At 42.7% G+C, this 12,796-nt stretch overlaps 1 protein-coding gene across 1 annotated transcript in view; it reads left to right on the forward strand.

The window, feature by feature from the left end:
* The window catches only part of LOC124798920 (ejaculatory bulb-specific protein 3-like), a 35,172-nt gene extending 24,642 nt beyond the window's left edge, over positions 1–10,530 (forward strand). Inside the window, exons 3-4 of the mRNA XM_047262452.1 lie at positions 4,330–4,549; positions 10,210–10,530. Coding sequence (XP_047118408.1) covers positions 4,330–4,549; positions 10,210–10,406 — 417 coding nt within the window. The 3' untranslated portion in view covers positions 10,407–10,530. The remainder of the gene's footprint in view (positions 1–4,329; positions 4,550–10,209) is intronic.
* Positions 10,531–12,796: the final 2,266 nt, after the last annotated feature.

Below are 12,796 nucleotides of genomic sequence, written 5' to 3' on the forward strand. Positions count from 1 at the left end.
GCAGTAAAATGAATGCTTACAAGTTACTTAATTTGATGAACTGGATGAATTATTACAATTTTATAACATGAGAATACAATAACAAAGACACTAACTACTGATAGGCATAGTTAGCAAATGAAAGATTTTGATAGAGAACGAACAATGTAATTACCTTAATAGTGTTCAAAAGTCATAATATATATATCAGGCCATGATATCCAAATTTACAAATTTACTGTCTCTGACGGACACACGTCCAGATCATCCGCTCTCAAAAATCCGCCATCTCACTTCCCCACATCCACCACTGCTGGCAGCTCACCTCCAACTGCGCAACGCTATGCGCTGTTAACAGTCAACTGCCCAACACTACAATAGCCAACAACAATGTAAACCAGCCACAGACTGCACACAGCACAGCCAGTGTTTTGCTTACAGAGCGCTACGTGGCGTTACCAATAAGAAAACCTAAACAGCCTACTTACAATGTGCTCTTCAGTGGATAGATGGGAGAAGCCCTGGGATGCAAACAGATAAATCAATGGCCGAGTAACTACCATGAGCCGCACTGAAACATGTGGCGGCCCCAGTATTTAAGAGGCAGAGGTCGAACTGAGACAGTAAAGTTTCCATATCTCTGCCTCGGCCAGAAAGCACAGTGCTCCCCACAAGGTGTTATGAGCGTTAAAATCTCCCAAAAAAGGAAAGGTTTAGGGAGTCGATTAGTCGGTGCAGCTAATACATTCAGGGGTACTGCACCATCTGGAGGAATATATATACTGCACACAGTTATTTCCTGCGTTGTCCGTATTTTGACAGCCACAGCTTCAAGAGGAGTTTGAAGGGGCACAGGTTCACAACAGAACTTGAGTTTAGGACATAAACGCAAACTCCACATGACACTCGATTACAGTAGCTACAGTTCCTGTAACATCCCTTATAGCTTCAGAGGGCAGGGATCCGCATTGCTGGGAACCAGGTCTCCTGGAGGGCAATGCAAATAGAAGGTGTAAAGTTTAACAGTTGCTGTACCTCAGCCAGGAGGTGGAATAAACCACCGCAATTCCACTGGAGGATGAAGTTATCGTGAGACTGGAAAGGCATGGAACATTCAGTGAGGCAGTTTACGCCTCAGAGTCACCTGCTGCCACCAACTCATTGCCTGAGCAGTCTGCAACCATTGTGACTGAGGATCTGGCGAGATCTAGGTCCTCAGCAGATGCCAAAATCCGCACTCCCATCCTCAGATGCAAAACTTGTAGGTAGCAGTGGTGTTGGTGCCACCGCAATTTCCTTGGTCTTAGTTTTCTTTTTGGATTTCTCTCGCTCATCCTTGGGTTTCCCCAGCTGGGAGGACTGGCTCAGTCTCCAGGACTGAGGATGAGCGTGAAGCCCTATGGAGAGCTGCTTTTGGGATCTTCAGACATGGGTGGGTGTCTTCTTTCCCACTAGTAGAAACCTGGGAAGGGAGTGACCCAAAGGACACCTTCCCAGCGAGAGAAGCCGAAGAAGACTTACGCTTCTCCAGCTTAGAAGTGGGGACAGGCGTCCCCAGTGGTTGGGGGGGGGGGGGGGCTGTTACTCCTGAAGTAGGTGGTGCGGGAGCAACAGGGAGGGAAATTCCCCCCCCCCCCCCACCATTAAGGGGGCAGGGGTAGTCTTCCAGCTCAGAGAGGTGACTGGGGTTGATGGAGCTGATATGGTGACAGAACTGTTGTAGTGGCTGTGTAAGACGATGTCATATGTACAGGATGCAGGTGTTAAAATTTTCTCTTAGCCTCAATGTAAGTCAGTCGGTGCAGGGTCTTGTACTCTATGATTTCCCTTTCTTTCTGGAGGATCCTGCGGTCTGGCGAGCAAGGCGAATGGTGCTCTTCACAGTTGACACAGATGGGAGGCGGAGTATTGAGATTTGATGGGCATCCACAATCTCGACATGTGACACTGGATGTACAGTGGGAAGACATATGACCAAACTTCCAGCACTTAAAGTACCGCATTGGGGGAGGGATAAAGGGCTTAACATCACAGTGGTAGACCATCACCTTGAGCTTCTCGGGCAATGTATCAGCCTCGAAGGCAAAGATGAAGGCACTGGTGACAACCTAATTATCCCTCGGACACCGGTGTACACGCCGGACCAAATGTACACCTCATCACTCTAAACTGATGCGCAGCACATCGTCAGACTGCAACAGAATGTTCCTGTGAAATATGGAACACTGGATCATATTTAAGCTCTTATGGGATGTGATGGTTAGAGAAGCATCCCTCAGCTTGTCATAAGCGAGTAACGCCCGTGACTAGGCAGAGGATGCTGTTTTGATAAAGAATGACCCGGATTTCATTTGGGGACAAGCCCTCCATCTCCTCAGACTTGTACTCCGAATGCTAAACAAGGGAGGGGAACGATTTGGGGTCGTACTTGAATTGAGCAAAGAGATTGCTGGTGTTTCACCATCAGTAAGAGATGATGGAATACGCTTCATCGCGTGTCATCCGCCCTGATGCCACACACTCCGAACAAGGGCACTCCCCACCGGCGCCACCCAGCCGCAGCAAAGGTCACCTGGCAGCATGGCCGTTGCTGGGAGTCCCAATGCCCCAGGGGGATGGGCATCCACTCCTTCGCATATGTGGGGGGTTAATGGCGCGGGCATCAGCAGAGCGATCCCTGTGTGGTCAGGGTGCTACAACCAACAGGTTTACTTTCAGCACACGCTGTAACGGTCGTAGGCATTACTTATCTTTGAGGCTGGATGTGGTGAGTTGATGTTAGTGAATAATGATTTTAAGGCAGCAAAGACACCATTATCAACATGTAATTGAGTTTTCCTGTGGTCGTGTAATAGGACTTTGAGACACTGAATGATCCTTTCGTGATATTAACGAGAGACCTGACACGAATGTAGCTACTGCACATAATTGCTGGCAGCGGTGCTCACGGGAATGTACGATCGGAAGAAAATCGGGTTATGGATTGCTACGTGGCTCTATGGAGAGGTAAGACAGTCGTGTTCGATGTATGGCTCTGTCGCAACCTACTACACCTGCAGCTCTAATATGTGCAGTTGGCAACATCGTGACACAACGAACTGCTACAATTCGGTTAATTCAAGGACAGATCTATGCCAGATACCATGTAGCGTGTATTCTACTGTACGATTTTTCTCCAGTCAGTGTATACACAATTCTTTTTTGCAATTACTTAGTTATTATTGTTGCCATAATAGTAAAATAACGATAATTCCATTAATAAGCTCAGATACGTCTTTGTAATCAATCAAAACACGTATAAATTCAATTGAAGATAGGAAAACGTAACTTATTATATAAATAGGGAGAGGAGGAGAGAAGAGGCACTAAAATAAGAAATAAATAAAAATGTTGAAAGATAAAAAACTCAGCGGAGTTCCTCAACGTCGCGGCACACATTCTTTAGTTGGTTGTTCATAATACAGTATAGCAAGACGTACAATAAATACATTGTTTTTCATGTAAACTTACGCTCACACTTATTTGCTTTATTAATCGACATCAAAAATACAAAATATTTGTCGTTGCATAATGCAAAACAGTAAAACGAATTCTTTTGATTACAAGAATTATTGCAGTTCTGAAAGATCCTCACACTGACATCAGTCTGTGTTTGTATGATGGGATGCTGAGTAAAATATAGAAATTGGTATTTATTTACTTGCAGCAGGATGAATGGCGTGAGAATCTTCGTATACGGCCTTGTCTTTGGTTTTCCCATATCGGTTAAACACAGTTAATAATATTAATACGTATATTTCCAAGAATTTTATTTCCGTGTATTTTCTGTTAATAACAAAGAAAAATTTATTTGTCTTTTTCGAGTGGAACGAAAAGCTCGAAATCTCACCGCCTTCCACAGAGTAGAGATGAAATCTACTATGCATGATTAAACTATGGCTACTTACATGTGGAATGCTTTCCGTTAACCCTGGTAAGCTTCAAATAATATTAGTGTGATTGTGGAAGACAACAGTACTGTCACTGGTGTCATTTCTGTGTGATGAAGTGTAACTGCAAAGAGTGCACCTTATTTAAAAAACCCCACCATTCTACAAGTATTGCTCATTACATACGTCGATTAGTTTGCAAGCTCCGAAATTGCAGTATGATGGTTGGTTAATACGGCGACAGCGGGCTATGCAAGGTCGTGGGATTTGAGAAAAACCCACGCAGTTTTCGCACTATCACAGGTGCGAGTGCTTGTTCTTGCCCAAGGCGTGCCACCTCATTACCCTGTTATCTCGTCACCTGTATTCGTACGCCAGAGCAGCAGTATAAAAGGGGTTCACCAGACACCGCACCCCACAGTCTGGGTGGAGCACAGCGGTAGCCAAGGCGAGAAACCTGATCTTCTACTGTTGCCTGGTCGCTGCCGTTGCTGTTTCGGCGCAAGCCCTGCCGCAAGACAAGCTGGACAACTTGGACGTGTACGAGATCCTCAACAACGACCGCCTCCTGAAATCCTACACCCAGTGCGTGCTCGATGCAGACGACGGAAAGTGCACCGCAGAGGGAAAGGAGATCAAAAGTAAGTGCGGCAGCTAAGATTCCCTCTTTCTGGTGCCTCTGTCGTGTCCTCCTTCCATTGTTCACCTTCGTCAAAGCTCTGTTCCTGTTAGCCTGGTAGCTACAGTTCTTCGATTGATTAATGCTCTCACGGAATATGGCGCAGCGCTCCCATTTTCAGACTCATCAGGTCGTGCAGGATGTTAGTAAATACAATTCTGTATGTTTTCCTAGGAGATTTTATACAACCCCTTCAAGAGACATCGTTTCTATTCCTTGTCATGTGCCTAATTGTTATATGTAGAAGATGGGTTTCCCCTAAGAGCAACAACAGATCGATAACAGCCTAATCAGATGGTGCAACGAAGACGTATTTTCTTACCCTACTCAAGTAATATTACACCCATTTGAAGGTTTTGGTGTTACATCATATTGAACATTTCGTGTCCTATCCAAAAATATTCTTGGAAATTGAACTAATAAAGTAGGAAAGCCCTTACACGCAGCTCCATAAATTTTTTAGAAGAAGCAAAACGTATTTATCAGAAAGACTAAGAAATGAAAGTTCTTGAGAAAAATTCCACATTTTCTACTACGCTTTAAGTTATTCTTGGCCGAAATTATTCCACATGCATATTAAAGAGGCAGAATTATTAATATGTATAATTATTGGACATGAGGTGTTTGCAAAAAAGTGAGCACACGAGGCTTTCTGAATTAATTGAATTTCAATGAATAGCGTGTTTCTGCAAATTATTAATATATTAATAAACAATAGAGTACAATATGTGTTCCAATAGATGTATGATACATACGCAAACAAAAATTGTACAACATGCAACTATTCAAGATCATCACGAATATATGCATTTCTACTCCAAGAATTATTCGCTTTAGTTTTTTGAGGCTGGTAAGGTCGAAATCTCCTAATACGTTCCTTTTACTCTCGCCTGAAAGAGACATATTCGTTTTGGAATCTTAATGCAAGGTAGGCAGCTTCCAATCCCAAAGAAAGCAGGTGTTGACAGATGTGAAAATTACCGAACTATCAGTTTAATAAGTCACAGCTGCAAAATACTAACACGAATTCTTTACAGACGAATGGAAAAACTGGTAGAAGCGGACCTCGGGGATGATCAGTTTGGATTCCGTAGAAATATTGGAACACATGAGGCAATACTGACCCTACGACTTATCTTAGAAGAAAGATTAAGGAAAGGCAAACCTACGTTTCTAGCATTTGTAGACTTAGAGAAAGATTTTGACAATGTTGACTGGAATACTCTCTTTCAAATTCTGAAGGTGGCAGGGGTAAAATACAGGGAGCGAAAGGCTATTTACAATTTGTACAGAAACCAGATGGCAGTTGTAATAGTCGAGGGGCATGAAAGAGAAGCAGTGGTTGGTACGGGAGTGAGACAGGGTTGCAGCCTCTCCCCAATGTTAATCAATCTGTATATTGAGCAAGCAGTAAAGGAAACAAAAGAAAAATTTGGAGTAGGTATTAAAATCCATGGAGAAGAAATAAAAACTTTGAGGTTCGCCGATGATATTGTAATTCTGTCAGAGACAGCACAAGACTTGGAAGAGCAGTTGAATGGAAAGGACAGTGTCTTGAAACGAGGATATAAGGTGAACATCAACAAAAGCAAAACGAGGATAATGGAATGTAGTCGAATTAAGGTGGGCGATGCTGAGGGAATTAGATTAGGAAATGAGACACTTACAGTAGTAAATGAGTTTTGCTATTTGGGGAGCAAAATAACTGATGATGGTCGAAGTAGAGAAGATATAAAATGTAGACTGGCAATGGCAAGGAAAGCGTTTCTGAAGAAGAGAAATTTGTTAACATCGAGTATAGATTTAAGTGTCAGGAAGTCGTTTCTGAAAGTATATGTGTGGAGTGTAGCCATGTATGGAAGTGAAACATGGACGATAAATAGTTTGGACAGGAAGAGAGTAGAAGCTTTCGAAATGTGGTGCTACAGAAGAATGCTGAAGATTAGATGGGTAGATCACGTAACTAATGAGGAGGTATTGAATAGAATTGGGGAGAAGAGGAGTTTGTGGCACAACTTGACGAGAAGAAGGGACCGATTGGTAGGACATGTTCTGAGGCATCAAGGGATCACAAATTTAGTATTGGAGGGTAGCGTGGAGGGTAAAAATCGTAGAGGGAGACGAAGAGATGAATACACTAAGCAGATTCAGAAGGATGTAGGTTGCAGTAGATACTGGGAGATGAAGAAGCTTGCACAGGATAGAGTAGCACGGAGAGCTGCATCAAACCAGTCTCAGGACTGAAGATCACAACAATAACAGGCAGCTGAAACTCGTTTTGAGATGTTGAACGTTGATACTGCCAACGCATCAATGAGGGGAATTGCTGTCACTATACGTGTCACGTTTGTCATTAATAGAAATTAGTTTTCTTGTGAGACCAAAAAATTTTTCTGTCTTGCATGGTAACGCATTGGTTCCTTTGGGATCGTCAGCAAGAACAAGCTTTCGATACTTTTGATAGTGCTGAGGACACCACTCATACATGTTCTTCACGTCACTGGTCCCAACCACTTTTACCAGAAACTTACATTGAAATCCATACTGTAGAATAAACCGTCCATATTCTTTAACAATGTAGTTATGGTAAATGAGTTTAATGTTTCTTTTGATCATGCTGAATTTCTTATCACCTCGTAGGTATAAGTGACTCCTAATTGGGAAACAATTTGTTAGTGTTTCAGCCACCCAACTTCCACCAACGTAAGTAAGACACCAATAAGTCTGTTATTTTTGGGCCAGATCCGTCTGCAAGGACATTCAGATGTTTTACTTTGTGGCTGACTTAATCTTCAACATAATGAAGAAGAAACGAGAAACCTCAATAGGTCTTTTCCTCAAAGTACCTTCGTGGTAAAGGTCGGTTCTGGCCGTGTTGGTTTTAAGACAATGGACGCTAAAAACATACACTGATAATTCGCGTAGGCAGGTGTTTTCTTGCATTTGAGTTACAGAGAGTATTACTTTCAGCACGAAACCCAACGGTAACCCAGATACAGCCTTATTAGTTTTTGTTAATTCTTCAGCTGCTTCCTGTTTGAAATAAACCTCCTTAACCTGGTACTGAGTTCCCCTGCATCAGCTCTTTCGGTGTTGAGATGAGGCCCTATAATTTTGACGTTCAACCATTCACAAACCCAACAGATATCAATCTGGGGGTTGCTCAAATTTCAAATCAAAGCATTTATGGACGATCTTCACGTAAAATCAAAACGTTACTGACTCGTATAATTCATTCTTCTCGGGACCTGAACCAGGTAGGCATATCTGACTGGTGTAGCATATCCTGATGTCAATTTGCATCTTTTGCCTAATGTTGATGTTCTAAGGGATAGAAGTTTTCTTATTCTTTTCATTCTACCACCACTCACACTGTACGTAGAAGCGAAAGCATTTTTACATACCCTCTTCTTGCACTTGAACCGTTTAAGGAAGATACGTTACTATGATTTCTTCGTTTTCCTTTCATTTTTACGCTTCTGTGTTATTCTAGGCCTGTTCATCTTAGATGAAATGGATATGAATTCATTATAAATTAGATATTGATCTTCATCTGAAGATCATGTTCATTACAGCTCTTGCGATATGTCTAAGAGTGCAAAACAGTCGCGAAAATAGCTCTAGATTCCTAGCAAGTCGAAGGTAGAATATAACCTTAATACATTTTGGATTAATATCTAAGTTTATTAAGTGGAAAACCAAATAAACAACACAGAGTAAAAACATTGTATACATAAGCATTACATTGTCTGTATAGGTGTTAACATTCTGACCTATACCATGAGCTTTGGGGAAAACGTCGTTATCCTTTTAGTCTGCAAATTTTCTGTTTTTCGGTCTTGCTTTCTCTATAATGTCACCTTTACGTTTGATACGAACACTTTCCTTCACTTACTTGTGGTTCTATATCACGCTTGTTAGGAACGCTTACCAGCGCAGAAGTAATATTTAAATAATAACGCCATGAAAACGGAGTATGTTAGTTGCACTGCAGTCATATAAAGTTAATGTATATTAATGAGTGTCAGTGTTTAGCGGTTAGGAATAACAACCTTGGAAAACCAAGTAAGCTACCAAGGAAACCGATGAGAAATCAGGGACAATGATACTTCCACTTAATAAGTGCTTTTCTAAAAAAGAGGGATTGAAAATTCACATCTTATGAAATGAAAACTATTAGGCGGACATTAGATGAGGAAGCAAATGGAATCGTCACACTTACAGAGAGTGTTTCTGTGTCTGTCGGATTGCAGTGCACGTATCATATACTGATGTACGGACAGCAGTTGTACTGCACCGCTGATCTGCTCAGTGGAGCATCAGCGACTGTGGCGTACACGGTTTGGTTGCAATTCGACGCCCATACAGTAGCTATACTAAACAGATTCAGAAGGATGTAGGTTGCAGTAGGTAATGGGAGATGAAGAAGCTTACACAGGATAGAGTAGCATGGAGAGCTGAAGACCGCAACAACAGTTGAAATTACCTCAGTACAACTCAGAACACAAGTCAATATATCTGTTTACTCACTAGACAGAAACAGAAGCTCGCGTCACGTGTTCTCAAGTATAAATGCGGTTTAGAGAAGTAAGATTCCACAGAGAGCTAAACAATCATCACTCGAATAAACGCAACATTCTTACTGACCTGACAATCGACTTCATTTGCTCCTTGTCACGAACTGAATAGTTGTCAAAATCTAACAGCCAGATTCTCTTCTGTGGCTCTATCCAGGAAACTCTCTTGCTAATGTGTCAGAGGGAAACGTCTTTGATCATTATCGACAGGGATGTGCCCTTTGCCAATCCCTGGAGGGAAGGCCTTGTTCACACCACACTCTGTCCCTACTGGGCCCGAGGTGCCTGTGTTTCCACTCTGGTGGCGAATCGCAGTGACCGTTACAAAAACATTACCTTCCCCAACAGGGGCACGATTTTGGAGGCAATCACCTGAAGATCACGACCACTCCGGATTTTCTATAAGGTTCCATTTCCACTCATAAAATCTTAAAACTCTGCCAAACAAAAACATCTTCCGCCATTCCTCGTTAAGTGTGCTCCAGCACTTACTATGAGAGGATTCCTCAGAGGTCAACTAATGACCATCATTTGTGATTCCCCGTATTTCTTCGCAATACAAGCATGTCCTCTCGCTTTCGTCTCCCTACGACGCTCTGTCTCCAGGTATGGTATTCTGAAGTATTATTCGCCCCCCAAAGAATTAATTCCCACACGCACTGACTTCACTACAGTGCATGAAAAATCACCACCATTATGCCCTTTTCTCTCTCATGGCAATAAAAGCCCACCCCTGCAAATCATGTCAAGACCATTTACATGCGCCTTTAGCTGACAGCGGCTTCTGGAGAACTCGTGCTCCTCGTAGCCTTTTTCTTTCACTGCTCAGTCCTAAGTAACTCCTAGTCAGGCAGTACAACATCTATTGTTAGTACTTGAGTTAGCGAGTATCAGCCAACGAAAAGATGAACAATCCGACGGTGACTGTAAGTATAAGTCTGTAAGAATATTAAACCTGACGTGGCAAAATCTTGCAGTCCTGTCGCGCTCCTTGTGTCGTTGGCAATAAAACTTTTTCACATGATTTTCTGTCACATTGCTACAGGCAGGCTGCCGAAAGTGTTTGCGACGGGATGCGGGGACTGCACGCCTAGCCACCTGGAGAGGACTGTCAAGGCCCTGAAGCACATCACAGAGAAGTACCCTGCAGAATGGGCCAAGCTGAAGGCCAAGTTCGACCCGACGAGCGAGAACACTAAGCATCACGTTGAGACCTGGAAGCAGCATGGCGTCAATATATGAGAGCCACGCCAGCCCGAGTCATGTGACAACTTCATCCTATTTGTTCAATCAACGGAATTTCTTAGCTCACACCTGTTCACAATGTTATTATATATGCGATATGAAATAAACTTTTACGGTTAAATTTGTGTTTTATAGTTTTTTAGGTTGTTTGTTCTTTTCCTGCTTCAAAATATGAATCCTTCAACAAGTCCCAATTTTCTGTAAACGTGTTTAAATCATCATGTGTAACAGTGGTTCCAAACTTAGTAGTAATCACCCCACTGAATTCTAAGATAAAATTTTCTGTGGGGTAATAACGGATTGATTCAACTGTGTTTCGCCTGTAAAACTAAGATATTTTTAAGTATCATCACTGTTATCACTATTTCATGAGACTTTAATAGTGATCGTCAATGTTACGAATAATTACTCCTCTCTTTCAGATACCAGCATCAACATGTGACCCAATACTGTAGAGATAACAGGCACACATATACACTATGTGATCAATAGTGTCCGGACACCACCAAAAACATACGTTTTTCATATTTAGTGCATTATTCTGCCACCTACTGGGAGGTATATCATATCAGCGATCTCAGTAATCATTAGACATCGTGAGAGAGCAGAATGGAGCGCTCAGCGTGACTCACGGATTTCGAACGTGGCCACGTGACCGGATGTAACTTGTCACATATATCTCTACGCGAGATTTCCACACTCCTAAACATCCCTAGGTCCACTGTTTCCGAAGATATTGAAGTGGAAACGTGAAGGGACACGTACAGTTCAAAAGCGTACAGGCCTACATCGCCTTTTGATTGACAGAGACCGCCGACAGTTGAAGAGGATTGTAATGTGTAATAGGACACATTTATCCTGACTATCAAGCAGAAATTCCAAAACCGCATCACGATCAACTGCAAGTTCTATGACTATTAGGCGAGAAGTGAGAAAAATTTGGATTTCATGGTCGAGCGGCTGCTCATAGGCCACACATCACGCCGTTAAATGTCAAACGACACCTCGCTTGGTGTGGGAGCGTAAACATTGGACGATTGAATGGTGGGAAAACGTGTGTGGAATGACGAATCACGGTACACAATGTAGTGATCCGTAGGCAGAGTGAGAATATGGTGATTGTGCCATGAAAGTTATCTGCCAGCGTTTGTAGCGCCCAGTAAAATTCGTGGGCGTTGGTGTTGTAGTGTGGTGGTGTTTCCCATGGAGGGGCTTGCACCCGTTGTTGTTTTACGTGGCACTATCAGACCACAGGCCTACATTGATGTTTTAAGGACCTTCTTGCTTCCCACAGTGGAATATTAATTCGGGGATGGCTATTGCATCTTTCAAAACGATCGAGCACCTCTTCATAATTCACGGCCTGTGGCGGAGTAGTTACACGACAATAACATACCTGTAACGCACTGGCCTGCAGAGCCCTCACCTGAATCCTATAGAACACCTTTGGGATGCTTTGGAACGCCGACTTCGTGCCAGGCCTCAGCGATCGACATCGATACCTCCCCACAGTGTAGCACTCCGTGAAGATTGGGCTGCCATTCCCCAAGAAACCTTCGAGCCTGCGAGAGTGGAAGCTGTCATCAAGGCTAAGGGTGCGCCAACTCCTTATTTCATTCCAGAATTAGCGATTGAGAGCGCCACAAATTTGTAAATCATTTTCAGCCAGATTTCCGGATACTTTTTATCACGTAGTGTACTTTGTAAAATGATTTTTGACAGTAAAGTTGAGACGTATACATCGTACACGTTTAAATATCTCAAAGAAATGCGTTCCGAGTGATTGGTAGTTCTCGCAATGGATCACAAGTTGTTACATTATTTACTTCGCAACACAGAAAAGGACTCATTGACAGTACAATGCTACTATAACGTTACATTGTGATTCTGTAAAATTGTAATTTTTTGGGAAGATCTTATGGCACCAAACAGCTTAGGTCATCAGCCCCTAAGCTTAGAGGATAGGGGAGAGAGTGGCAAGTTGATACGTGGGCAAGTTGATACAGATGGGACTGTGAGCTAACACGCATGCGCAGGGCGGATATGAGTAAGTAGAGGCTGTTGTTTATCGCGACGCAGTGGCACACGGCGTCCAGCTGTCAACACAGTACTCTACGCGTTTTTATTGTTGAAATAATGTTTTCATGAGTAGGAAGTAATTCTTGGCTAGTGTGTTTGAGTTGGCGTACCAGCACGATGATATTCTTCAGGAAGTTCACTGTTGGCACAGTTAAACGCCTGTTTCTTGTTAAGAATTTCATGATACTTTCATCTTTCTAGACTTTATATTTTAGAGACTTAAGTTTGACTTAACAGACACTTATTCAATAGGGCAAGTTGATACGCGTAGCTGGGGCAAATTGATACAGTGTATCAACGTACCCCAA

Source organism: Schistocerca piceifrons, chromosome 5, assembly GCF_021461385.2.
Source record: "Schistocerca piceifrons isolate TAMUIC-IGC-003096 chromosome 5, iqSchPice1.1, whole genome shotgun sequence".
In the NCBI taxonomy this organism is placed as follows: domain Eukaryota; kingdom Metazoa; phylum Arthropoda; class Insecta; order Orthoptera; family Acrididae; genus Schistocerca; species Schistocerca piceifrons.